Here is a 27,882-nt window from a genome sequence, read left to right on the forward strand (position 1 = left end):
TGTAGTGGGGGAAGGGGTCGCTGAAGTTGACGGAACCGCCATCTTGAAAAGTGCCCTCCGATGATCTACCTTTTCGCGCCTGTCAGAATCAGTTTTAAACGCTTTATTTTTCTTACCGGAATTTTGTGTTATCGCTGTGATCGTTTTGTTAAGGCCTGGGGCTAATGGCAAGATAAGCCACATGCTGGAGACTCGCCGTTTACCGTTGTTTATCGGTAAGTACACTTGCTTGTCCATGCACTTGGTTGGTGCTGAAGAGACGATTAGCCAGCAGTCTTCTGATAGCCGGCTATCGTTAGCCGGCTAGCAAGAAGCATACTGGCCATCTTAATACTGTGCTGTCAGACACTCTTGGTGTACCTCTAGCTAAGACAGGGGTAATGTTAACATTGCATTTCGGTTCCATTAAGTTCCGTGTAGCCGTAGCGTTATTTAGTTGGTCAATTATCAATTAATGTTAGCCTCAAAGTTCACTGATACTGTTTAAGTTGACGTCGTCCCTGTCTTTAGTTTGATCCCGATTTTAGGTGGCCAGGTTAGCTAACAATAGCTAACGATAGCTAGTGACGTTAGCTTGTTTGCCTGAGCCGGTGTTTTTCTGTTGCGTTAGCGGTAACTGTTGTAGTCTGCTTTGGGCCCTCGTATGTAAATGGACTGACGTTATTGCAAACGTAGTATTTCGACAGCAAAAAAGCAACTAACAGTCGACAGTCGTACATTATATAAGCTAGGTAATAGCTTGAATTATCCGACGTTTGCCTGGCGTCTCAACCCATGTTTAGCAGAAATTGTAGCGTTTTCTAACGTTCGTCAAACCAAACGTTAACTGGAACTGTATAATGGACCCATCATATGTTTTTCAGGATTGCTGACTTTGCGTGTGTTTGGTCGATAGCTGGAAAATAGTGTACATAATGTTCATAACTTGTGGTTACTATTGTAGTCTGAGGCAAAGCTGCGTCTTCACCTGGCTCAGTCTGTTGGTTTCGGTTTAGCGACTTAAAATTGGTGGAAATTATTGTATAATACTAGGTGTATGGGCTATGGCAGCTTTGTTGATTTAGGTAAAGAAACCGCTGTCACCTTTTCGCTTGAGAATGCGCACACTGCGTAGGTTGGGAACTTTACACCAGTGAAATCTACCTTAAGAACAATTCAGAACGATTTTGTTTAGGTCTCGTGACAGTGGCTGGCATACTGGGGCATCCAATCAGGAACTTTGTTAAAGCTGTATAAGTTTGTTTTCCTGAGGCTCTGCTGGTTGGCCTGGAGTATTTTTATGGCCTTTGACCTTTGATATATGCCTCACTGGTAATTTGTGTCTTTTGAGAAGTAATTAAAGTTTCACCATGATAATGGGATAAGTCATCAGCAAAAGTATCAAGACTTTGTATGAATCTAGGTGTATTTTATATTTGAAATACTTAGAGATTTGTTGCTGAGATTATGTGAATAAAAAGAACATTGCACAACTGTAAGCCAAAACAACATTAACTAACATGGTATCATCATGACTAGCCACATTTTAGTGTTTAAAGTAGTTTTGAGCACAATGGCTGTTTACCTAAAAGTCTCTTAATTTCCCCGAGGGAGTCATCCCAAGGGATCAATAAAGTCTGTCTAAGTCTTGGTACCATCTCATTTGTTTTCCCAATATAAGTAGAAATAAGGTCTATGCACCACTTTCCCCTCTTACTGTTCATATGCTGTCCCAGGGCTCCAGACTAACTTTTGCACTAGTAGTACTGGTGCTCCTTACTAAAAATTTTTACCATCACCACTTAACTTCACATTTTTAGTATTATTAAGTATACAGTATTATTAAAGGCTACACGAATTATTTAAGTTGCACTTAAATGTTGAGGAAAATGGAGTGATTACAGTGATTGAGTGATCACACAGTGTGCCATAAAAAATAATAATAACAAAATAGAACTGGTTATACAAGACTTACAGTAAAGAAATTTTAATTGTGACTTGCTCATCCTCCCAAAGTCAGGGTGAAGGCAGTGACCACCTGTAGGTATGGTTTTCTTTATCTCATCCAGACCCTCATCAGTTCAGTTCTGTTACTGGTTCCTTTTTATCACTGAAGAACTGTTTTTTCCCCCGAGAATAAATTCAGAACAGAAGTAGAACCGATTTATATTTTAAACACAGGTAAGCACTTTCTAGAGCAAAACAGTAATGTTCACAACAGCAAAGTCACCATAAACTCAATCATATATCACTGTATAGAGATCTAAATTATCAGCGAAATATGAGTGAAATTTATAAAGACTTAACACAGATCAGTCCCTCCTTGCTGTGATTCTGCAGGTACTACTGGTAGAGATATGGGGAGCTAGTTTGTCTCTGAGTACATTTTACAGGAAGAAATTTCAGGATTCATGGCAAACAAAATAATAGACTACATACAGACAGCTCTTCTATTAGCTTCTTTGTAACACTTCTAACTAACCAGGGTGTTAAACATGTTGAGAGACTGCAAACAGAGCAGTTGAAAAGATCACTTTTCTACAACTTGTTGAATAGGCGGTTTAATAAAGTTCTTGTTGGCCATTTATTTTTTATTGCTCTTACAGTAACAAGTGTAGTTATTGTTAGCTTGAGTAAACTTAACTTCACCTGGTTCACTGCAGCCTCTGCACAGCTGATTGCTTTGTGTCTGTGGAGCATGCACTAAGAATGCAGTCACAGTGTGACCATAAATGATAAAATAGAAAATCAATATGTAGTGTTTAGTGTTGATATTGTGGTGGGCAAGTAAATCAATGTAGACAATGGAGGGCATATTTGCAAGGCACACTGGTGTACCTAGCTTTAAAATTAAATTGCTCTGTCTCCAAAAATGGCCACTATATGCATCCAGATGGTCGCAGTCTGTAGCCCTGTGTCCACAGCAAGTAACTGTGTTTACATAGAGAAAGAAGAAAACTAATTATTAGGAGAAATCTATTTGACAGAAAATTGGAGAGTGGTTTATGCATCTGGTTGGTATAAAAGCTGTGTTTACTTACAGCTGGTCAGTGGTCAGATTTTTCTCTATTCCTACTACCGAATTTTTAACCTAAAACTTATCATTTAACTCTTATGGTTAAAAAAAATTGTTTGTGCATTTCAAATTGCATCATATTGATAGCTCAGACTCTGTAGTGGGACCAGACTACAGAGTGAGTGTGTCTGAATTTTACATTTATTTTGTTCAGATTTGAAAGATTTTTAGATGTTTTTATCTCCAGTTTCAATCAGTAACAATTTTGGAAAAAGCTATTGGTAATGATTACCTTTCCTATCCCGGATGATTTTTATGCAGTCTTGTAAAATATCCCATTAGAAATCTGATTTAGCATGTACATGGCCAAGAAATCAAGTATCTCCGGAAGATATCTAGCTGTGTTAACTAGGATATACTTAATCTCTTTCTCCAAGGAACCCATGTTTAGTGTGAAGAATTGTCAGCTGAAAAATGTCATATAAGTACAATTTCTGACAGCAAGTACAATTTTCTGACAGCAAGTCATAATCAGATGATTGTGAATAATTAGATGATAGTGTCATTAAAGCTTTTAAGTGGTATGGTAATCTTATGTCCCCCATACTCAAGTTTTTATGATTTCTTTGATAGCAACATGATTGCAAACAGATATCACTTATTAAACAGCATTTAATAAGACTCAGAAGTAGGCTGGGCAGAGGAATAGCCTTAGGTCCAAGATGACTTAGCTTAACTTTTATCCCAGCTCTCTTCTCTCTCTTGTAGCAGTGACATTCAGTTTAGCTGCTCAGGCTGCTAGGCTTGAATCAAGGCAGAAACAGCCTTACTCTAAGCAACTCAGGGAGCTGCATTGTTTACGGTGTGTTGTTTAAGTTACTGGAGAGACAATAATTTACAGTTCAGGAAGTCAAGTTTGAATAACAGATTTTGAGTGAAAAGGCTTTAAGCTTGATTTATGCTTGTCACATCGACAAGGATTGTGAGGGTCTGCATGGCCACAATAACATCACAACATCAGACATGCCCCTTTATGAGGGTCCTGTTTTTCCCAGGTGTGCAAAACTTTGACAGACTGGCAGACATGAGTTTTTGTTATACTGCCTTCTGCAGTTTGTCAGAATATCAGTTTGCGCTGCATAACAATTTGTGATTCTTCCCGACAGGATTGCACTATACAAAGTTATCTCAGAGGCAACTATTTTATCTTTAGTTGGGGTGAAGTAGAAATACAAAGAAATCCACCAGGAATGTGTCCTTGCATTTATTTGACAAGCTAATGCATTGCATTGCCTAATGATGTTAAGTTGCTTTTCAGCAAAAGTTGAACCTCATTCAATTTTTTTGCCAGGAACTCTCTGCATTGGTACCCCTATTGCATCAATGGACTGGCTTTGTTCAAACAAATAAGAGAGCTGCATTTTTTTCAGGCAGGGCTCACTAACTTCTTTAACACTCATAAATTTGCTGTATGTTGTGACAAAAACAAAAGTGTAGAGTATCTGCATCACTTGTGTTTTTGAGGAGTTCTTGGGATTATATTACAGTAGAAACAGTTAACTGCTAGTATGGGAATGATTTTTGCGTTTTGTAATTACAAGTAATGATCAAAATTGCTGTAATCTCCACATGAAAAGCAGTGGAATGTTCCTTTAACAACATATCTCCATCTGTTTCTGTGTCTGCTTCACAGGTGTGTGCTGTTGATCTGCTGTATGTGTGCTGTTTGTCAGTCTGTCCATCACCGTTGTCTGCCTGTCTGTCCATCCGGCTAGCCTGGAATGGGCCACAACTCCCAAAGATTAAAACACACCTCTTTTTAACCTGAGCTCTGCTATCTGGACTCCAACATACTCACAGGTAAGCAGAAAAGATAGTTGTTAAATGACCCCTCAGTTAATCACTGCAGTCATCCTTTGTTATACTCTGGTCACCTCTGACAGAAGACCCTATTTTGTATTAATTTTAAGGACACTTTTTGTTTGTGACATTTACACAAAACATACGTTAATGGCTATGTGACCCTTTTTAGAGCCAACATGTTTTGGAAATTTGACCTCCACACCACATCCCACATCGACACGCTGCTAGAGAAGGAGGATGTGACGCTGACAGAGGTGATGGATGAGGATGATGTCCTGCAGGAGTGCAAGGCCCAGAACCATAAATTGGTTGACTTCCTGCTGAGACCACAGTGCATGGAGGATCTGGTCACCTTCATCACACAGGAACCCAGTACTGATGTTGAGGAGAAGGTTAAATACAAGTAAGATAAAATGAAACATCTAGATTGTTTACTTTCAAGAGAGATTTGTAGACATGTGTTTGTCAAAGTTTCACCTCCCTCCCTGTGTAACCATTCTGGTTACATTTGCCATTAATGGTTATACAAGCTCATAGACAGAGCAAAACTAGGGGTATTTGCCTAGAGGACAGCTTATGTTACAATGAAATTACACACGATAAAAGGTTTCTGTTATGGACTCCTCATGGATCAGTGTAGTGCACAATAAAAGCATTTTGGCATTCACAGAATGTCTAAAAATAATAGATGGGAAATCGTGGCCATTTTAGACTGTGCTACAAAAGCCCCTGTTGTCTGTTGCCCTTTTCGACCAAATAGTTCAAGGAATTAAATAGCCACAGGAAGTAAAAAAAGAAATAGAAGTCTCCTTTGCACATTCCTGCTTGTGTTTCCCCATATCTAAAGACCACAAAACATTTTCTATATCTCCCAGCTTTGTTGGCAAAAAGGCAAAAACTGCATCTACTAAAGAGCTATGAACATTGAATAAATTACACTAATACACTAATAACAAATTGAAAAACATTGTTGTTTGACATGCCCCCACTCCCCACTCTCAGTCTCATACTCTCTCTCTTGCTCTCCGTCTCTCTTAATTTTAAAATGTCTTAGAGGCTGAACACCTGTTCTTCAACAGTCGTAAAGCATAGATATGTTTGCAGTTCATCTAGATGGTAACAGATGCTTTGTGGCTGGACTTGAATAGGACAGCCTTGTTTTCCTTTTTGTTTGTCTGTCATCACTAATTTAAAATGTCAGTTCACAGCGCAGCTGCTTTCATTTGCCTGCATTTCATTTTTATTTTTCCTGACAATGTTGTGATCTTAGCTCAGCAGCTTGGTAATGATTTCTGGTACACATGGTATTTTGTTTAGTTTTTGAGCCTCAAATTTCATACTCAGACAACAGAAACAAAAAATATGTGAATAAGAATAATATGTGAATAATCACATATTATGAATTTGGCTCAAAAATACAGTAGGAAGGGACACGATAGAGGTTAAATGTTAGATGTCTCTCACTCTCTCACCATCTTTTATAAACTAGAAATGCTGTGTATTAGGACTGAAGGATTTATTGAAATAGAAACTACCGGTGTTATGACGAGTTAAAACCGATTGACAATGTCATCAGGCTGGCAAGAATGATAACTGAGCTGTGATCAAGACACTGAGTCTGCAGTGTTTCCACTGTACATATATTGTAGCAGCGGCCCTGCTGTGGGAAGATTATTGCCACTGATATTATAAAGTTGCAGAACACCCGGTTGAGCTGCGAAGGAGAGAGAGAAAAAAGAGAAAAGAGAGAAAATAGTAGAATGAACTAGTTAACATTACATTAGGTTTGTATTTGTATTCTTCCAGGACAAATCATGTAGAGTTTTAATCGTCTGTGTCTGTCTCTACTGGCTCTCTGTGTGCCTGTCAGTCTCCTGTCATTCCCCCTCAATGTATCAACATTTAAAGAATCACCACAGGCAGCAGTATGGCTGATGTAAAGTTACTGCAAAGAAGGCAAGAGAACTTAGTGCTGCTGTTTGTTCTGTGACAATTGTTCTATGGTTCATTTATTAGAATTATATATATATATATACATATATTTCCATTCTCATCCTTGGATTAGTACAGAGAGCAGTTAATATTTCAATGATCTCTTAAAAAGTAATGCTCCATCAGCTCCATCACATGTATATAGTGAATCCTGAAATGAAGCTTGACTCTCAAAAGAGTGGCAAAAATATTTGAGCCCCCCACAACCCCCTTCATGTTAAGCCCAAATGTCAAACTGAAGAACACAAAAGAGTGAAGAGAGAAGCACAATTTAGATAGGGCTGATTAAACTGTGAAAATAACAGAACCATGTCTAGACAGATGATTCCGTCTGTAGTTCTTTTACCCAGTCAGAAATAAGTAATTCAAATAACTCAAACTCATTGTAGACTTCATTTGTTTCAGAATAAAGAACTGCATAGTTCATAACAACTTGTTGCCATTAAAAGCGGATCAGATCCATCAAAATATTATCCATATGGTAATATGGCAGTGCAATATCAGAGCTGCCATTTTTTTATTAAGGTAAAATGTTTCACAACATACCATGTATTGGAAAAAATCTAAGGAGAAGCTTTTGTTTTCCTCCAGGTATCCCAACATATCGTGTGAGCTGCTTACATCAGATGTGAGCCAGATAAATGACAGACTTGGAGAAGATGAAAAACTGCTGATGAAACTTTATGGCTTCCTCCAGAATGAGCCACCACTCAACCCGCTCCTGGCCAGCTTTTTCTCCAAGGTTCTGTCTATTCTTATAGGACGCAAGCCTGAACAGGTAAGTTGGTGAGAAGTGGGTGCTGTATTTGAGAATGGGATGCAAGTTGTCATTGTAAATAATTTTTTTTTCCAAAACAATACCAATTTAAAATAATCACTAGTATTCAGGTCACAAGCTCTGAATGTTTTCTTTTAGTCTTTTCCAGTTTAACAGAATATTTTAGATTTTAGACCAAAATACTTTTTTGAGTTTAATGCTTAATGATTTATGGTGTGTATGGTTTGTTTGTGTTTATAGATAGTGGATTTTCTGCGGAAGCGGGAGGACTTTGTAGATTTGATGATCAAACACATCGGGACATCTGCCATCATGGACCTGCTGCTCAGAATGCTCACCTGCATTGAACCACAACAGCTACGACAAGATGTTCTCAATGTGGGTAGCAGGACAACATTCTCATTTGTGCTAAAATGATCTCTAACATCTGTTCACTTATCAAATAATTTAAACTGGACCATAACAACTCACGAGAACAGACCAGTAAATTCAATTTTGCTCATTGTGGTCTGGCATGGCTCAGTGAACATTTGCTGAGGACAAGTGTCATTTAGAGTATGCTGTACAAAACACAGTTTAAACTGCTGTCTTTCACTGACACATCAACATGAAGCCTTTCTACTTTGACAGGCCCGACAGGTTTTGAGATTCCATTTGCTTCTGATTTTCAAGCTTGGAAAAACAATAATGGCTATCAATCTTAATTTGTTCCCATTATGGTTAAATTTGTATCTACTACACCTAATTCCATCTATGTCAATGACAGTAGGTGTTTAGAATAACATCTAATACCAGAAACTGAGATTACATTATGTTGGTGGGTGTTGTGAAGCTAGCATCATGGGACAATGCATCATATTAACTATTGCTTCTTTATTTGGTTCCCATGCTGCATCAGGCAGAAAATAATGTTGGACTAGATTTAAATGTTTTCGAACATAATCCATAGATTATGAATTGCCAAACCTTTCTGTTTGTAAATTTCCCCACTGTGGGACTAATAAAGGATTATCTTATTTTTATCTTATCTTCAGTTTGAAGGTCTTTTCTTGGTTTTCTTGGTATTTTTGATTTTTTTCCTGACTGCTCTCTGTCTTCTTTCAGTGGCTGAATGAGGAAAAGGTGATTCAGAGACTTGTGGACATGGTACAGCCTTCTCAAGATGAGGATGTGAGTTTCCTCCATTGGCCACCAGGATATTATAGTCCTCTGTGGGCTCTTGATTAACATTAAAACTTTGAAAACATTAATGTGTATTAAGAATAGTTGCATGTACTTAGGGATCAGTTCACTTAAATGAAAACTGTCTTACTTCTTCATTTTGTCCATCTTCCTTGACACAGAGACACTCCAATGCTTCCCAGTCACTGTGTGAGATAATCAGACTCAGCAGAGATCAGATGTTCCAGGTCCAGGGCTGCTCAGAGCCCGACCCACTTCTGGCCACACTTGAAAAGTATGTATTGTTTAACCATAATAGCTCTTACAGTTATTGTTCATTTCTCTGGTGTTTTTAGACTTTCACTTGTTCTTTGACACTTGCTAAGGTATTAAGGCTTATTAAATATCCCCTTAGTTCTAATTTCTGTACCAGTGATTTTTTTTATGTAGATCAGGTTTTTATTTGCTCACCAGTTTTGCTTTTGTTGGCTGTTGTCATTTTTGCCCAGAAGTCTATTGAAAACACACTCCTCCCTTCTGATCTGGTAAGTGACTCTGTGTCTGCCTTCTCTTCATCTTCATGTCTGCTGTCCTCAGGCAGGAGACGGTGGAGCAGCTGCTGTCTAATATCTTTGACAAAGAGAAGAATGAATCTGCAATTGTCAGTGTTATTCAGATCCTCCTCACATTGTTTGAGACAAGGAGACCAGCGTAAGTCATGTGGACCCTATCACTCTTGATATTTTAATTTGACATTGGGTATGTAATAGATGATGGGATTGTTGAAGAATGTGAAATGATGACAAAATGCCCCACATAAAATTAACAGCCTTAGGTTGAGATCAATTAAAGTTATGGTTTTTGTCAGTACATTAGTGTAACAGTGAACTGTTAAAAGATCATTAAGTAAGTCAGTATCTTACTTAAGTCGTTTTTTTCCACCATTTCTATGAACCATGATAACTACTTGCCAAAGTCATTGGTGAGATTGCTACAATATTGCTGTAACAGTATCTGTCAATCAGACAGGTTCTAACAGGCCCAGCTGTTTATTCAGATTATTTAAAGATACTTGGATGTAAAGCTCCAAGAAAGTGCACCTGAAATTACTATTATTAAATCAGTAACCTGAAACAGACAGTTCTGTTTCACAGTACTTTAAAGTTCATACTTGACAGCACTGTCCTCATACCACTACCAATTGCAGTTATTATAATTACAAACACACTGAGTTCATCACATGTTGAAATAATAATGAAATCAGTTTAATATCTAAGCATCTCTACACCATAATTAGCGCAACTATTCACACTACTTTGATGATAGTTTAGGAAAAAATGTATTAGTTTGTTTAGGCACAGTCTGACAGACTGTGTGTTTGGAGAGTTAGTTATTAGATGTTTACTTTCGATCTTGTAGGTTTGAGGGTCATATGGAGTGCCCCCCAGGGATGTCCCATCCGTCGTTCTCAGTCAACCACAGCATCCTGGAGGCTGTGAGACCCCGACTTAAAGACTTTCACCAGCTGCTACTGGAACCCCCAAAGGTAAGAACAACACAGGCAGCTGTAAGCAGCTTTAAAGTAACAAAATGTTTTGTAGATTGAAATTATACAATTGCATTCTGCATGAGAGTATTAAATCTCTTTAGGCCTGTCCATTGTCAGCTGTTTGAGGTTTATTTTTAAATAGTATATTTTATTTGATATTTGTGAACAAGAGTGTTGTTCCCAAAATAATTTCTAGTTACTGTACTAAAAAATTTCTAAAAACCAACTTAAGATGACAAATGGTCCAGTTACAGAAACAATATATGACAGATGGTCTTCTACCATGTAGTATATGTATAGTAATTTGTATGGACATATTCCAGTCGGTTGTGAATATACTGAGTAGTGTTTTACCCCCCCAACAGAAGAATGTGATGAAGACAACATGGGGGGTGCTGGACCCTCCGGTGGGCAACACCAGGCTCAATGTAGTCAGACTGGTTGCCAGTCTGTTGCAGAGCAACACACACAGCATCAACACAGAACTCATTAACCTCAACACACTGGGAGTCATACTAGTGAGTACTGTCTGTATTTTTGATATTTTTGGGCCACTTTCACAGGGTGCTAATTTTGTTTTGGTTTTCTCACTGCTGTATTACAAACGAACTACAGTAAAATCTAATATAACCTTATGTAACTTAAGCCTGCAGCTGAGTGCGAGGTTAGGTAGGTACACTGTCTCATTAAATACATATGACACACAGCTTCTAACTTTCTCTCTTAGTAATCATTTAAAGTAAACAGAGCTGAGCTCACAGCCTTCACAGTCTTTAGTCTTTAACTTATTTGTCTGGTGATTTTGTTAGATGACATTAGGTTTATAAAATAAGACAGAGCAGCAGCTTGGAAATGTCTTGGAATTGAACTGTTGGTTGACATGTAGCTAATGGGCTGCATTTCAGTCACTATTTCATAGAAAGAGAAAGTGTTAACGAGAACAGCTTTATCAGAAATTATGTTGTATTAAAATACTGTGTATGTGAGCATAGAGAGTGGGAGAGAAGCAGCGGATGAAGAGCTGAAACAGGCTGACTCATGGAGAAATCGCATACAATGAGATGATGTCATAAATGTGCTTATTGGCGTTTGTTGTCCAGCCATGTACTACTAGGTTGTTTTTTTAAAAACATTAGGCTATATAAACTGTGTATTAATGACTCTCCTTTCATAATTATTTTTGTTTTTTCCCACAGGACATGTATTTCAAATACATCTGGAACAACTTCCTCCACATTCAAGTGGAGATCTGCACAGCCATGATTCTGGCTATGCCACCTGCCCCCACTGACATCCAGCCAGACACAGAGCAGGATCATGCAAGGGAGAGCATCCTCATCAAACATGTAAGATTAGAATACTAGAGATACTAGAAATTTCATCACAAAGTTTTACCTTTGGGACTATAGTAAAAATTACTGTGTTTTAGCAAACTCAATCTGATTTTACACAGGAAAAAAAATACTGACATGAAGTAAAATGTTTTCTAGCTGAACATTCAGTGAAAATATGACCAAAAAAGCCAATGCAGAACTGAGTTGAACTTATGGTTAAATAAGACTGATACAGTGGTTAAGATGGTAACCCGTTATTTGACACTATTTAATTTCCGTGTACTTTCCTCCACCAGCTGTTTCAAAAGTGCCAGTTTATACAGAGAATCGTAGACGCCTGGAGCTCCAATGAGAAAGAACAGTGAGTATTTTGCTCTGCTGCCAAAGGAAACCGTAAGTAAGGTTTTAACAGCGTTTCTTGGTGTTATCATTTGCCCTAGTAGAATAGCAAAGAATAGACTACAAAATTCAAAGTTATGTACTACTTCACAATGAAAATGTAATTGTCACAAGATCACTTTTTGTCATGATTTAGACAAGTGAAACAGGTGATGCTTTGCTTGAGTGGTTGGTCAAAGTAAAAATAAATGAAAATTAATCATAATGGAATGTCCTCATGAAATAGTAATGATGCATTTGTCTGTGTGTAGGGCGGAAGGTGGTCGGCGACGAGGCTACATGGGGCACCTCACCAGAATAGCCAATTCTATAGTTCATAACTGTGACAAAGGCCCTAATGGACCGCAGATACAACAGCTCATCTCTGGTAAGGACCTGGTTCTGTCTTCCAAATTATCTCAAACTTTTTATTAAAATTTCAAATGTTTAATTATAATTTGTATTATGTGTGAAGTTCCAATGTTAGTAGTAAGTGGGTGGAAATATCAAAATAACTAACAGTTTTGTTAAATATACAGTATGTGGATAAAGAATATATGAACTCTATGTGTGCTTGACACAGAGCTCCAAGCAGAGGACAGAGAGAAATGGGAGGCCTTTATCTCTGGGCAGCTGGCTGACACAAACAAAAGAAACACTGTCGACTTGGTGAGTAACTACGTGAACATTAACACTGATGTGTTTTTTTTTATTTATAATTATTTTGTTGTGTTGACTCTGTAGTTCAGCACATTTTGACATTAAACATTGACTGGGTCTTATACAGGAAGCACAGCGCGAGCAACACATTAACAGAGCAGCAGCAGAGGCAGCTTTAGTGCTCTGTGTCATCTGTGTCATGTCATTGCTCAGAACCCAACACACGGTCACTGTAGTTACACCAATAAAATATAAGAAAACAGACTTAAAGTGAAAATACTGGGTTGCACGAATAAATCTCAAGCTGCTGTGTGGCCAATAAGTCAGGGTGTATGTGTTCCAAGATTCACACATGAGAGCGACAACACAACAATGCACACAAGCCCCAAATGTACTGTATTTTTGATAATCAGATCCTACTCAACACCAAGCTTAATTACTCATGGACTGCACTGTACATTTTCATATCACAATACAGGCAAATATCAAGACAGTTTTATTTTATTATACCATGTAAGGACAACCAGGTCAGTAGCAGTGCTTTGGAATGCATGTTGAAGCAGTGGCTAGACTGTTCTCTTTAAGGCCCTGCATTTGAAAGGCCTTAACCCTTCATACTAAAATTACATTTTCTTTAGGTGAACACACACCACATCCATTCCTCCAGTGATGATGAGGTAGACTTTAAAGACAGTGGCTTTCACCAGGACTCCTCTCTACAACAAGTAAGACGTAAACACACACATGCATATATGCACAGAAAGCTGGCCCATAGCCACACAGACCTAACCTACAAATATTCAGTCTTTTCATGTCAATCTTAAATAGAAGTTCTGTTGTTTCACCGCGTGAGCTTTTCTTTGAATATACCTGGACATCTAATTTGTGGGGGCATATCCTCTAAGCAGTGTAAGAGGATAATATTGTCTCATCAAAGATGGTTAGAGACAGTGTATCATAAACAACTGTAAGAATCAGTCCCACTTTGACAAATTATTTTTAACCCAGTTTATGCAGAGAGGGACTCAACCATCAGCTTTCCTCTGAAACCCCATAAAAATCTTCAATATGATCAGACACACGTTAGCGCATACATACCTTTCTCTGAATCACAAAAAGTGCCAATGAAACATGATTTATCTATAGCACCCAAAGAGCAACAACATGAAGAAAATTATCTTTATATGTAGATGTGAAGTCTCAATTCTTAGATCAGAATACTTTACAGGCTGCATTAATTGAGCACACAGCAATACATATCCTTAAAAGTTTAACTAAAATTTCACCTCATACTTTGTGACTATGGGTCATGCACAGTAACAAGCCACAGAAACATATTTCTGCCCTGTTTTCAATTAATTTACTTAACTACTAATATTATTAAGGAAATGTTACAGTTACTATAAGTAGAATAGAATTGACTGTTTTTTCCTACTTCTATTTTTCCAAGTAATATTAAAGCGTTTTGGCATCTGACTGTAAATGCATGTTTGTGCTTTTTTTTTAGCTATTAACCTGTGTAGCCAACATGTTATACATTCTTTGTGTTTACAACTCAGTAGATCGTATTTTCTATGTACTTGTACTGCAAGTAATGACCAGCTTTGTGTAGAGCCAAGACTATATCATTATCGTTGGTCTTGGGTTTTGCCAGGCCTTTTCTGATTATCAGATGCAACAAATGACGTCCAATTTTATTGAGCAGTTCGGCTTCAATGATGAAGAGTTTGCTGATCAGGACGATGTTGTGGAGTGAGTACTCATCCTGCATGACTAGACTTTCTGTCTTAAGTATTTCTGTGTAACACTGAAGGGACAGGACACTTGGGACATTTAAAAGCTGGCAGGGTGGATTTGTTTAAAAAGAAAAGGCTTTTTTATGTTCTTCATTCTCTGCCTCATTCTTATGGCACATCACTGCGTATTTGTGTTTAATTCCACTCCTGTTGACATTAAAATCTGAATGCCACTATATATTATGCAGCTTAATGTTGATAAATCTGAAGTTCTAATAATTGGAGCAGACACCCTATATTTACAGTTTGCTGCAGAAGAAGACAAATGACAATGACTGTAAAACACTGCATGAGCAGTAACCATATTAAAGCCAATGCCATTGCTCCCAAGATATTTTCATTTTTGATATGACTGCTATAATAAATACAAAATATGACTTGAAGAGGGGAAACCATAGCCAGCTTTAGTGTTGATGTGTGCTGTCCCTTCCTACCTCCTTTAGGGCAAACTGGTTTTGGGGGTAAAATCTTCTACAAAGGTTGTGGGTTGTATGAGATAGTTGGTAGTTGATCAATGATTTAAAATGTCTGCTTCACTTTAAACAAACCACTTGTGTGGTGAAGTAGAGCATTCATCTTTTGACATATATTTTGGGCTTTGCATTATCAGACTATGCAAAAGCCTCTTGTGTCTTAAGCAAATTGGGCTGGGTGAAATAAGCAGTATACCAATACAAATGTTCAGAGTCTATTCCTCAAGGCTTGGCATTAATCGTTGCAACTTTCAAGTGTTAAAATAAGAAATAAGTTCAAAAGATTAAATTAATAGAAACCGATTCATGCATTTATTTATAAAGCTGGGAAATCTGTTCCACTCAATAGTAATTACTAGTAATAAGTAATAACTAGCAACAATAAAACGTATCAGTAAAGCATCAAAAATGGCTGCAACTAGAGCATTTCTGCACACATTATTAAATGAAGAGTCAAATAAAACTATGACTCAGTGCATTTACAATATCCAGCCTCAATGAGAGAACGATGTTGCCATGCTAGTAAAAATGGCAGTTTAAAAACACAGCAACATTTCTACCTGTTTTGAATTCTCTGACAGTTCAAGATGATACTGTTTTGGGGGGAAAGCATGAGTCACAAACACAAAGACAAAAATTTAATGAAATCTCTTTTTAAAAATTAAATGTGAATTTAAAGTAATTCAAAGAACTGCTGTATTGGTGTACCTGTTTTCATTCTGGTTAAGTGTAAGGTTTGTCTGGTGGTCTTCCCATCTGTGCAGTCAGGATGCCTGGAAAGTATCTGACCTAGCCTTGTTGAATCTACAAGGAGAGGACTTAGCCTTTGCCAAGGCCTGAACAAATGTACCTGAAATGAACCTGTGCTGTGCTTTAAAAACAAAACAAAAAAAACTCACATGTAATACAGGTCAGATACTTGCCAGTGATCTTGAATGCACAAGGTGGAAGGTAAAGTGGGATTAGCTGATGATTGATAAGGGATACAGTTATTGTCATTACTGTAGTAAGTATGTGCCATTTCTGTTTCTCAGTTTCCAAACTTTGAGTAGTGGGGAATAGTAATAGAGTGGTTAGATACAGGAATTCTAGAGTTTGGGGTTTATAGGCTCTTACAAACTCCTGCCCAGGACGGGCAGATGGTAATGGGATTGTTGGGTTCATTTGTGGATATGTTCACAATTTACTCCTCACCTGACTTTGTCTTCAGGCTACTGTAGTGCTGTTTAGTAGTTAATTGCAGCCTCATTCACTTGTTTCCCACTGGAAAGATTTAAGCTGCTGTAGCTATCTAGAGTGACTCCCTGATCTTCCTGACAGGGCTTATTAAAAGCTGCAGTCTGACAGTTTGAGTTAAAGGGGAAAACAAGGATTTTCTCCAAATGACAAGCTCAGTATTAATTTAATCAAAGTGTTTCTGGTACTGAGACAGTCCCAGGTGTGTTTAGCCTATCCCAGCACAAAAACTGGAGGGGGGCAGTAGAGGATGTTGTACCAGTATCTGGTGAAGTTAATATACTGACAAAATAAGGCTCAGCTCCCTTATGAATTGTATCACAGACGTTTAGGATGCAGTTCTGGCCTCTACACAAGACTGAATGTGTAAATATAATGGCTGCTACCTAAACATCAATGTTGATTAGAGTGTTCGATACCAGGAAAGGGAGTATAATGTCAGTCTTAAACACATCAGATGAGTATTTCCAATAATTTAGGTAAAGTGTGCTGATGAAAATGCGTTAGTAATAGCATATAGTATTTGTCATAATATGAAAAAAGGCTTCTGCTTTTACATATCTTTTTATTTATAGTAGACTGAGCAGTTTTGGTGTTGGCCCAAAAAAAAACTACTGGATTCATTTGCATTCATTATTTTCCTACATTTTCCTAAACAATCATCAGCAGGTTAGTTGTTGTTTGATGCCTTAATCTATATACAGCTTTAGTATGTATGACAGGAGTTGAAATGGTATTTTTCCACCTTTTGCCACAGCAAGGCTAGCAATTTCCCTCTACTTTTAGTCTTTGTGCTAAGCTAGGCTAAGTTTTGAGCTTTTATCCATATTATCTGATGTTGGGTAACATGCCAAATGGTTCCCCCAAATGATTGACTTCTCCTCAAAAAATTGATGTTGGGTACTGAATAATGTTTTGGGAAACTAAACAACACAAGTGGCCATTTAGGCTTTCTTGTAGAAATGCACTGTTTCTGCTACCTGAGCTTATATGGTTCTGTGTGTGTGTTTTTTTTTTTTTTTTGTCTGACCAGTTTACAACACAAAACATGCATGTAAAAAACAAAAGGGTCCTCATCAGCATTATCTTTATGTTACTATGAAACTGGCATGGGGCGAGAAAAAGATTTACATTTTCCTGTAGTATTGAATATGAAGTGTTATAGCTATGTGCCAGAGCCTGTCTGCCTGTGTGTAGCCATATATGTGGATGCCTAACGACCCTAACTAAACTAAACTCTGTTCTTTTTAACATTGCAGTATTCCCTTTGATAGAATATCAGACATCAATTTTTCACTGAATACAAATGAAAGTGTAAGTACTTTGCTTATTAATCTTTAATTCAAACACAGTCAGTGAATGAGAGGAGAAAATGAAATTCTCATGGAACAAATTAAAATGTGTTGTTTATTAATATGGCATGTCTTGTATATCCTGATATCACTGTTAACATTCATTTAGAAGCAGATGCCACAAAGTGAGATGATAAGAAATTCAAATTCTTCCCGTAAAACAAATGTATGGTATGGATGTATAGAACATGAGCAAACTATAATGTAAAATACATAGATGAATATGCTGTAATTTATTTTCAGTGAAACTGTTGTACTATGATACTAGAGGTATATATGTCTGCTTCATGGCTGACTGGCTTTTGTTCTGTAGGATCCAATCCTAGTTTATATGTGCAACTACTGTAGATATAAAGTTTTTAAAGTACATGTCCTGTGTGTTTTCCCCAGGCAAACATAGCTTTGTTTGAGGCACGCTGTAAGGAGAAAATCCAGCAGTTTGAAGATGCTGGTTCAGATGAGGAAGATATCTGGGATGAAAAAGATGTCACCTTTGCACCAGAGGCACAGAGACGCCCCAGGTCAGCTGAATACAAACACATGCACACACAGAGAGGTGTTTGTCTTTGTAATGTCGTACTGAATAAACTTCTGTTTCTGATTTCTACATCATCCTTCTCCTGCCTGTGCAAACAAACATTGCACCAGAAACAGATGTGGCCCTGAGATGTTTATTGTCAGCTCAACATCCATTTTCACTGAAATATCAACCGCTCGCTTTGTTCTGCCTCATCTGAATGAGCATCCCACGTGTGCACCATGGGGGCTGCATTGGCACCAAAATACCTAAAATAGCATTGCAAACACCTGACATAATGAAATGGACAACAGAAGAAAGGTTTATTTTGTGGGTCATGTGGCAGAAGTAGTTTAAAAAGTTTCTGTCAACATCCCAATACTTTCCCCAGCTTTATAATTGGATTGGATTGGAAATAACCCTTGATCTGTGTGTCCACCCCAGGAGTTCAGGCAGCACCGACAGTGAAGAGAGCACAGACTCGGAGGAGGAGGATGGAAAAAGAGATCCATTCGAGGCCTCCAACCCCAGCACCGATGACAGAATGGAAGTTGACACAGGTTGGTGTATCTTAGAGAACTATTTAACAATACCAAATGGATCGAAATAAGAAAAAAATGAATTTTTGCCTGAACTGGGTTTGAGATTCTAGTTAAAGAAGATGTAACCAAATCAAAATTATTAATGATTAATTAAATTTAGCACTGTGTCTAGGTTTATTTTTAGTTTTATTTTTTGCATATAGTGCTGATGGGGAAGCTTCTGGAGTGTTTTCGGACAAAACCAGTTCTGTGGACTCCCTGAGAGGAACTCCCAATTAGGGAGCTCCCCCGAGAACTATGTACCTTTTTAAGGGCTTTTTTCTGTCTGCATTCTCACCGCTAGTAGGCGGGTTAGGGTTAAAAACATCACATCTGCACAACAAACAACAACAACCATTTCTATGACAACAACATTTACTTCATTATTGGTCCATTTTTTTTCCTTTTGCTTTTAAGTTATGTGCTGTTATAAACTGTCGTTTACACGGCCAGTGTTTTAAAAATTGTCATTGCCATGCTACATTGGGTCATGTGTTCGACCAAACAATGTAAACTTACATTCTGACCAATCACCATACGACTGTGTCACTCAAAGTTCCTCTTGGGTTGGAAGAGTACCTACTTTAAGTAGGAGCTAATGATGCAAAGCAGCATTCTAAGAACTACAGTCATTCCTAGTTTTGCTGTATGGACACAATAAAAAAACTAAACAAAAAAACTCTTCTTAGAACTGTGGGCCAAATTCCTCTGGTCCAAAAACTTTATTGTAGCTTACCACTCAGGTAAATGTGATGCTTGATTTTTTTTTTTTTTTTTTTAACCATAGTGTTTTTTATCAATACCTAACATCTTCTGGCTAATTTCATATATTTCTCATCATTATATTTTAGGGCCAGTGTGGACAGCCAACTTCGATGACATCCCCATGGACACAGGTACATCCACAGCTCCAGCCGCCAGCCCCAATGACCCTGCTGCCTCCTCTCCTTTGTCCTCCTCCTCTTCAACAGAAGTCATCCCCGAGGCAGCATGGAGCGCCTCTCCTGCTGCCACCTCCAACTCTGAGACAGGCTGGGCTGATTTCTCAAACTTCACCCCTGTTAGGTAGGACATCCCAGCAGACTGGTACAGTTTCTTGTTAGTGTGCCGGCAGTGCTGCTCTTATGGCAGGACATTGCTTGCTTTTGGCTGTCCTTGGCTTTGACTCTGGAGGACTACTACATAAATAGACATTGCTCTTTTTCAGCCCTAAAGACCCACTGAGGTGCAACTCTCCCGTTGCTATGGAAACCAGCATAGAGACAATGGACCCTCTGGGGGTCAATGCACCCATGCAGCCTGAAGGTGAGATGTGTACGCATGCATGCCCATGTTGACTGACAGTGTCACTTGTGTACACCCATCCTGTCTTAAGACGCAAACACACACACACTGAGATGTTCTCTAACATTTAAACACGTACACACTTTGATAAGAAATTTGACACCTGCTAATGTGTGTGATTTTGCTTTGCTTATCTTTAAGTGACAGAATCTAAATAATCCAAAATCACATTAGTTAGTTAACATGCCTCCTGGCAGGGTAGCTGTGAGTTGGTAAAAGTTGAAATAGCTTGAATGACCTTGACCTCGATCAGATTTAACCCCTTTGTCACTTTTCTTTACATCCCAGATTGTGATGGGTGGTTGGGAACCAGTGTGGCTTCTCCCTCCTCCACCTCACCTAAGGACTGTGGGAGATCTAAATCAGAGGAGGAAACGGCCTGCTGTGAGCAGCGCAGCATCACAGAAACAGTCATTAACGGCTCCATGAAAGAAACGGTCAGCCTCACTGTTGACGCCAAGACTGAGACCGCCGTCTTCAAGAGGTTCGCCAAACACATCCACACAAAAAAAACACTATATAGCTGTGCTACATGAATGTCATGTAGCACAGTAACAGTCTTAATGCTATTTGTTGTCCTGGCATTCTAAAAACCCAGAAGGGGAACACTCTTAGATTGCAGTGCCTTTACCACAATAACTGCTTGTCAGGATGTGTCTCATAAGTATTGTCACATCTGTTTTCTTACAAGTGCCACGATCTGAGATGGGCCCGAGACCCTTTAAATACATCTGCTTGTTGGAAAGTGTTAAAATAGTTAACTTAAAATTTCAGCATTATTCCACTACACAGTTCCCTCATGTATTTAGTTTCCTCTTGTGGATAAAATGACCAAAATGGTAAATGTGACTTTGTGCCAAAAATAGATGTCATTCCGAGATGTCTATTGTCAGCGCATTATCCAAGATCCAATTCTACAAAAATATCAACATCTCGCTTTCGTCTGCCTCATTTGAATGAACGTCTCACCTGTGCACTGCACTGGGCACCAAAATACCACACAGAGGCAAAGGCAATCTTTAGGTCAGAATACTGACGGACAGAATGCTGCTTCAGCTGGTCACTGGACCCTAAAAATAGGGTCCTTAGAATGGTTCAGTTGTCTTACATTTTGTGTTCATTCTTTCACTGTCTAATAATTTGTGGGAGTTATATTTTGCAGAACAGAACAGTACATAGCTAAGAGTCACACCTTTAAAATTATATTCCACTACAGTATGAAACACTCTCTGTAGGCTTGAAAAGTCTATTTGTATGGCAAGATACACTGCACAGCCCTTTCCACCATAATGAGATGGACAGCAAAATGCTTTATTTTGTGGTTTATGTGGTAGAAATAGTTTGAAAAGTTTCTATCAACATCCTTATGCTTTTTCCACACTCAAACTTTTCACTGCAGTATATGAACTGACATCAATTCAAGCTGACTACAACCCTCATCCTCCACAAATGACAAAACTACAAATGTTTTACAGCCGCCTTTCAGTCCTATAAGGGTGATTGTTTCATAGTAGTGAAATACTTGAATATTCTAAATCCACAGGTTTTAAAGTCAGTTGTCCTCTGTCCTTCTGTCCTCTTGTTGATGCTGCATTATATTGTCTGTCTGTCTGAGTAAATAACAGCTGTCTGATGAACTGAGCGACACTTACAACCTAAGCTTCCCCTCTCTCTCTTGCTGTGCGTTGTGGGTGTGGTCTTCTTCAGAGTGTTGAAATCTTATCGGTATGTACAGCCAATCAGAGATCAGCCTGCAGCCGTGATGTAGTCTTGTTGTCACGTCAACCACCAACTTTTCTTTCCCAGTTTTGATCTTCTTCTTTGGTTTCAGCTCCTTGTTTGTTTATTTCATTATCTCCATTCTGCATGTGTTTCTACCAAAGGTGTTGTCCAAGTGCAGTTTTTAGTCTATTCAATTTTTGGATGACTTTTATCTTCACACACCCACCCAATTTAAAACCAAATTATTATTTCAAATGTCACAAAAAGTGAAATTGCCCTGAAGTGGAGGCCAATTTTCTGAAGTGGCTTCAGCCTCTTCACAATTGGCTTTAAGTGTTTTTATTCATATGTTTATTTTATTTTTATGATTTGCACGCATATATTGGCTTTAGCTCTCAGCCATGGTCTCCGTCTTAAGATTGTGAGTTACTACAGTGAAAACGCACGATGAAACAGTAAAAATACTGAACATTGGTGAGTGCCTTGATAGTGTAACTACAGCTGTTTTAAATACATTTCCACTTTGTCGAATCTTTCTGACAAGGGCTTGTCTTCAAAGATCAGTTGAAAAAGAAATTGGGTCGTTAAGGCTCTGACTTAACACACCTACAACAACATAATTAAATCAAATGATACAATATGCTATGGTCTCACATTTACTTAATAGCCAACATGAATAATGACAAATGTTTTCCGTCTTTCCCCTGTCATTTATTTAACAGTCCACTTATTACAGTCTTTCACAGGAACAGTAGAGCAGATAATACTTACAGCATGGCCTCCTGTGTACTGACAATACGCAGTGTAATAATAACAACAGAACTAGAAGGATGGATGCATTTTAGATGCTACAAATTTGAGTCAAATCACAAAAAATGTAGATATTAATATTCAAATATCAAATATATTTGAATGCTAAAACACTTAGTTATTTTTTGATTGAAACTATCATAACATCAGTATTTTAATATCAAACATTCAGACAGAAGACGTCAGTATGAATGGTATCAGGTTTCATGAAAAGTAAAGCTGTTGTTCCACAAATGCAACTGTAAATAGATTTTTGATTCGGACACACAGGATTTTTCATACAGCGTGAAGGCTTGTTTTCTGAAATGACTAATGAATATTTGTGCAGAACCTCAAATGTTGGATTGTATTTGGATGTTTATGGGTGTTTTGCTTTGATTGAGGCCTCATCAAGATTATTGGTGGTTCTCTGAGACAAAGGAAGACTGACGGCTGGCGCAATCAATTTTGGTCCAATTAGTGTCAAAATTAGTTTATAGGCCTGCCCACTCTTTGCTGGCTAAACAGAGTATAATAGGTAAACAATCAAAACAGTTGACTTTCTCCATTTGCTGTACATTTTGATGCTTTTCTTACATACTTATGCCATTTCAACACCTCCATCCTTTGTTTTACTGTGTGCTCTATCAGTCAGCTCAGCATGCATCACTGTTCACATCTCACTGTGTTCTGTGTGTTTCTGTGGGGAGAGTGGTTGGTATAAATGACTTCTTATGGTATTAATGTGTATTTGTGTGTTTGTGTGTGTATGTACATGTGTGTTCCAGTGATGAAGAGAAGAGTGCTTCTTCAGAGAAATACTCAGTAGGGGAGTGTGTGGATTTGGAGAGAACAGGCGTCAACAGCTCAGCCGCAGCCTGCTGTCCCAAAACAGGGTCAGACACAACACACACACCACTTACCTGAGGGGAGAGGGGGAATTAAATGTGTGCATACCTCTGCACCATTCAGCACTACTCATACGTGTTCAGTCACATGATATCTCTGAAATGTGTGGGATTTTTCAGTGTCTGTAGCTGTGGTGAAATGTACCCAAATAAGACTCACATTTTTATGTTGCTTAATAGCTGTAAATAAGTTTAGAGCTATGTGCATCAAATGCATCACTTGTGTCATATCACCTTCTAAATGCAGGTATCAGCAGTGCCAAAGCCTTTTATTACACATGTGCCACCAGAATAATTTCAGTATTTATCTATTATCTATAATTGATGAATTTAAAACATATAGATATACAGGTTTTTAATGTTTCCAAATAATTTCTATTTTCTTCTTTTCTCTATAATTTGAAGACATGCATCGTAAACATGAAATAAAATCCAGCTCACAGAGTAACAGAAGGAGCTCTGATTGGCTCGCTGTCTGCACACACACACAACAGCTTCAATCAGAGCACAGTCTGTTCCTCTGTGGTCTGGCTTGTATTTCATTTGTAGGTAAATTAATTGTGTGGAGCAATATGGCAGGAAGACACATAAGTAAACAGAATAACAAAAGCCATTTTAAAGTTAAACATTACATCTATACTAAATGTTCTAAATGTTGTGCAGTGGTTGTTGAAAGTGCTTCAGTTTGGGCTATGTGATGTATAAAATGTCTACTTTGTGGAAGTCAAGTTATTTCAACATGCACATGCTTTTTATTTTAAGTTAAAAATTAATGCATATGACGGCTGACCATATTTGCTGTCCCATAAACTGTGATGTGAATAAATACAGTGTTTGCAGCCCGGCTGCAGTTTACAAGACTATGGTGACTCAGAATGTTTAGCTGACACTGGTTATATCTTAGTGAATCTAGAGGTCGTATCTACATGAGGGACAGACTGGGAAAAGATTCTGCACACTGATCTGAGCTCAGTTTATGTTTGCTCTATGGCTATGAAATGTGCAGCAGTGGAAGTCAAATGGACAATGTGTGGATTCTTATTTTATTCAGTCTGTTCCTGCTGGGGAGCCAGCAAACAGCTGTCTGCAGAAACCAGGCTCATGTCTTGTTAACACAAACAGAGCTGATGAATTAGTGAGCAGACTTTCACTTTCTGTCCTGTCTGTGCTCACACTGATCATCAAAGTGAATGTCTGCACTTAGTTAAAACATCTGGCACTGACAGTCCATGTGTAGCTATATGTAACAGCATTTATTTTTTAGAATATGCAAAATGATGACACCCTTTCTTTCTCTGTGTTCAGGATTTAGACCATAATATGAATTAACATAATTTTATATTCAAGGAAACAAGTGCTGCTCACATATTGAATGTAGAATTAGTTTAAGTTCCAAGGACAACTTCTGAGTTGTGATTTAGACAACACTGGTATTTATGTGTTGTAACTCAGGAATCCAGCTGAATTGAATCAAATTGAAATTAATCATTTCTGGAATTGAATTGAAATTGAATCAAATTAAAACATGATGTTTTCTGTTATAACATGATTCAACAAGAGTTATGTTGACATGAGTCTAGGCTCACTATTTAGTGACATTTTTTTCTCCATTCTCCTATGTCTCCTTTGAGCAGTGAGAAGTGTCGGTCCACTGTGGAGCTTCCCAACGGTCCTCTAGAGGAAATGTCAGCCATAGAGGAGGCCAAGTAAGTCTGACTGCCCTTGTGCACTATGTGTGAGAGTTTGACCCTTGAGTTTGAGCCTAGGCTACACCACTAAACCAAGAAACCTGTCAAATGTAATGTACTAATGCTGCATGCTGAGCTCTCAGTCCAGCATGCTTCATTTTACTTAGAGAAAAGTTTCTATAGAGTAAAGGCCCTGAGTTATTTTATTACTCTCAAAAAACATATTTCTTCTTATCTCCGAAAATGTCTATAACTATGTCTTTGCATTTCTTGCCAGAGTGGACAAGAGTGCCGTGTCCTCAGAGCCAGCTGTAAATGGGCCGGCGTGAGGGTCGTCTAATGCCAGCCAATGGCCAGCCTGTTCTGCCACGCAGGGCCCTCCTCTTGGCTTGCCAACAGAGGCCACTGCTCAGAGCTGTACCAATCACACGCCTCCACCAGGACCAGCAATACTCCCATCGGCGCATCACTGACAGTCAGACAGACAGGTGTACAGACACAGGATGAACTGAAAAGCAAAACGAGAGACATACTCAAATGGATACAGAATAGTTTTTTCTTTCTGCATTTGTTTATATACTATTGTTCTTATGAGGTGATGTGCAACTGATATCTTGCCACTCAAAATTAAATAGTAATGTTGCTATAGTTAAAGAAATGATTGTATGAATAAAATATTTTATAAAAAGAAAAATGTATACAGAAACATAAGATGAATTACCACAGAAACAGGAATAGCTGATTGGTGACCCAACCAACCACTAAGCTGTTGTTACTAGCAATTGCTATATTTAAATTCTTACCCACCATTGGTCTGTGTCTCTGAGCAAAGCCACTCCTACAAATTGAAACACATTTTAAAAACCACAGTTAAAGTTTTATGTTGCTGCAGGTATTCTTTGTAAATGTTTTTCTCTTGTACTCTTCTGCATTGAGTAAGATTTGACAAGCTTTTTTGGTATAATTTTTTTTATTTATTATGGAAGTAAAATGATGGTTATGTTTTGTTACTTAAGAGCCATACCAACACACTCTCTCCCCTTCTAGCGGGCTGCATTCATGCTAACTGGGTTCCTACCTCGCAGCTAGAAGGCTAATCAGGAGAGATGCAGTTTGTTGACACCACAGCCTAAACTGGGAGCTGTAAATGTTTTAAGCCCCCAAACTTCTCCACAACCACAGTCCCTGTTCTTTGGCCCAACACTCCTTTTTGTTTCTTTAAATCTCAAGTGCTTTTAGACCAGTGATTCTCAACTTGGGGATCTCCCTTAATATTACATTCACATTTAGGAAATTCCATTATTCCATTGCAGGGTGAAGATATATCCAGACAGTGTGCAGGGGTGTTTTTTTTCTTTTTGTAAACATCTACAGCATTTTAGCAGACTTGGTGGAGTGGAAGTGCTGTTAAAGATAAACAGGAACATGAAATGAAATGACAAGAAAATGCTGTGTGATTCAGTTTATGGAGAGAATTTTGAAATTTGAAATTGTAGATTTGGACAAATTCCAACCACTGGTGTTTATTGTTAGACTATGTTCAGACTGGCAACAGTACTGTGTGTGTGTGTGGGGGGGGGGACCTCAGCTCTTGTCTTTTCAAGGTGTTGATAGCAAGTCAGGGCTTGAACATGGCTAAATACTTGCTGAAACACAGTGACATCAGACAGCTCACTACGATGGCCAGTTGAAACAATGCAAGCACACATTTCTGGTAGATTTAAGATGAACAGTGACATTCTGCTGTTTTCCTGCCAGTTGTTGACATGGAGGATAAGACGACTTGTCACTGTGATAACTTTCCAGAGTTGTATAATCCTTCCTCATAACATGCTGTGCAGTGTTTTGGTGTCTGACAAGCCTTTGGTAGTATGAATCTGTTTCTCAGACTTCCTGCCTTCCTTCCTGCATTGTATTTTATTTCTCAGCAGCAACCAAAGTAACATACCCTCACCCATGCAGACCCTTGCATCTTGCAGTGATGTTTAATCCCGGAAGTTCAGTTTGAGTAAAGCATCTTTGAATGTGAAGAGTTTTTAGTGCTATTGTCAGTCTGAATGCAGCTTTCCACCTACATTTAAAAAAAATCCATCTTGATGAGGGGTTAACTTGAAATTTGACTTGCAGTTTTCAAACTTGAATTTTTTTAAAAAACAGACTTCAAACCTGCCATGGTTGTGTTCAGACATACTGTAGTTGTCTATGTATATATGGCCTTTTAGCTTTGCTTTGGTCTTCACCAACTCCTTGGAAAAATGGTGCCTATGAGGTGCCAGATGCTTACATTTTTTTCCTTAACATTATAATTAAATGATCAGTTTTAGCATTGGGCCAGTTGTTAGCCTGCTTAGCACAAATGCACAAATCAACATCAGCTAAATCCACTGAGTTCTGTTGTGGCGCTACTGGTGATTACCTGTCTATGTTAGGTTAACTAAGCCCGCCATTGACCAATCACCGATGCATCTACCTGCAGCTGGGATGAAATGATTTATATTTTACTAGAAATCACACTCTTCTGCAGCCTTCCTTCTTTCCATGGAACACCTTCTTTTCCCCACACCTTGGCAACACACGATTCACTGTTTGCCGTTTGATTCCAGACGAAAATGATTTTGTAACTCATAGTTTTCTGTACCAGCGTTGGAAAGGGAATAAGCTATTTACAGATGACAGTACAACTGAACCCCCACTTTTTTGTCTGATTATTAATGAATTAAATTTCATCTTAATTTCTGAAGCTAAGTGGTCTTTGCAGGTTGTTTA

The 27,882-nt window shown here is 38.3% G+C and overlaps 1 protein-coding gene across 3 annotated transcripts; it reads left to right on the forward strand.

The window, feature by feature from the left end:
* Positions 1-27,856, forward strand: ppp6r3 (protein phosphatase 6, regulatory subunit 3). Of its 3 annotated transcripts, none has more exons than XM_018678584.2 (25): positions 2-215; positions 4,689-4,855; positions 5,028-5,261; positions 7,442-7,628; positions 7,869-8,006; positions 8,733-8,798; positions 8,972-9,084; positions 9,387-9,500; positions 10,209-10,335; positions 10,704-10,856; positions 11,535-11,684; positions 11,969-12,033; positions 12,323-12,438; positions 12,634-12,719; positions 13,349-13,435; positions 14,365-14,462; positions 17,475-17,529; positions 17,958-18,088; positions 18,529-18,644; positions 19,517-19,730; positions 19,873-19,970; positions 20,298-20,493; positions 23,309-23,416; positions 25,063-25,134; positions 25,394-27,856. In XM_018678584.2, exons 3-25 carry the CDS (start codon positions 5,035-5,037, stop codon positions 25,443-25,445), a joined length of 2,769 nt encoding a protein of 922 aa, XP_018534100.1. In that variant the 5' UTR covers positions 2-215; positions 4,689-4,855; positions 5,028-5,034; the 3' UTR covers positions 25,446-27,856. The 3 variants fall into 3 exon arrangements, with proteins under 3 accessions (XP_018534104.1, XP_018534100.1, XP_018534103.1); XM_018678587.2 differs by having other exon boundaries at positions 14,416-14,462; XM_018678588.2 differs by lacking the exon at positions 23,309-23,416 and having other exon boundaries at positions 1-215.
* The last annotated feature ends 26 nt before the right edge of the window (positions 27,857-27,882 follow it).

This window comes from Lates calcarifer, linkage group LG10 (assembly GCF_001640805.2).
Source record: "Lates calcarifer isolate ASB-BC8 linkage group LG10, TLL_Latcal_v3, whole genome shotgun sequence".
Lineage (NCBI taxonomy): Eukaryota > Metazoa > Chordata > Actinopteri > Centropomidae > Lates > Lates calcarifer.

Excerpts from the sequence above, each read along its gene's own strand:
- ppp6r3 (XM_018678584.2), top strand. The coding sequence starts at position 5,035 with ATGTTTTGGAAATTTGACCTCCACACCACATCCCACATCGACACGCTG. Across the intron at positions 5,262-7,441 it reads GAGGAGAAGGTTAAATACAA|GTATCCCAACATATCGTGTG; the intron begins GTAAGATAAAAT and ends GTTTTCCTCCAG. Across the intron at positions 11,685-11,968 it reads AGAGCATCCTCATCAAACAT|CTGTTTCAAAAGTGCCAGTT; the intron begins GTAAGATTAGAA and ends TTCCTCCACCAG.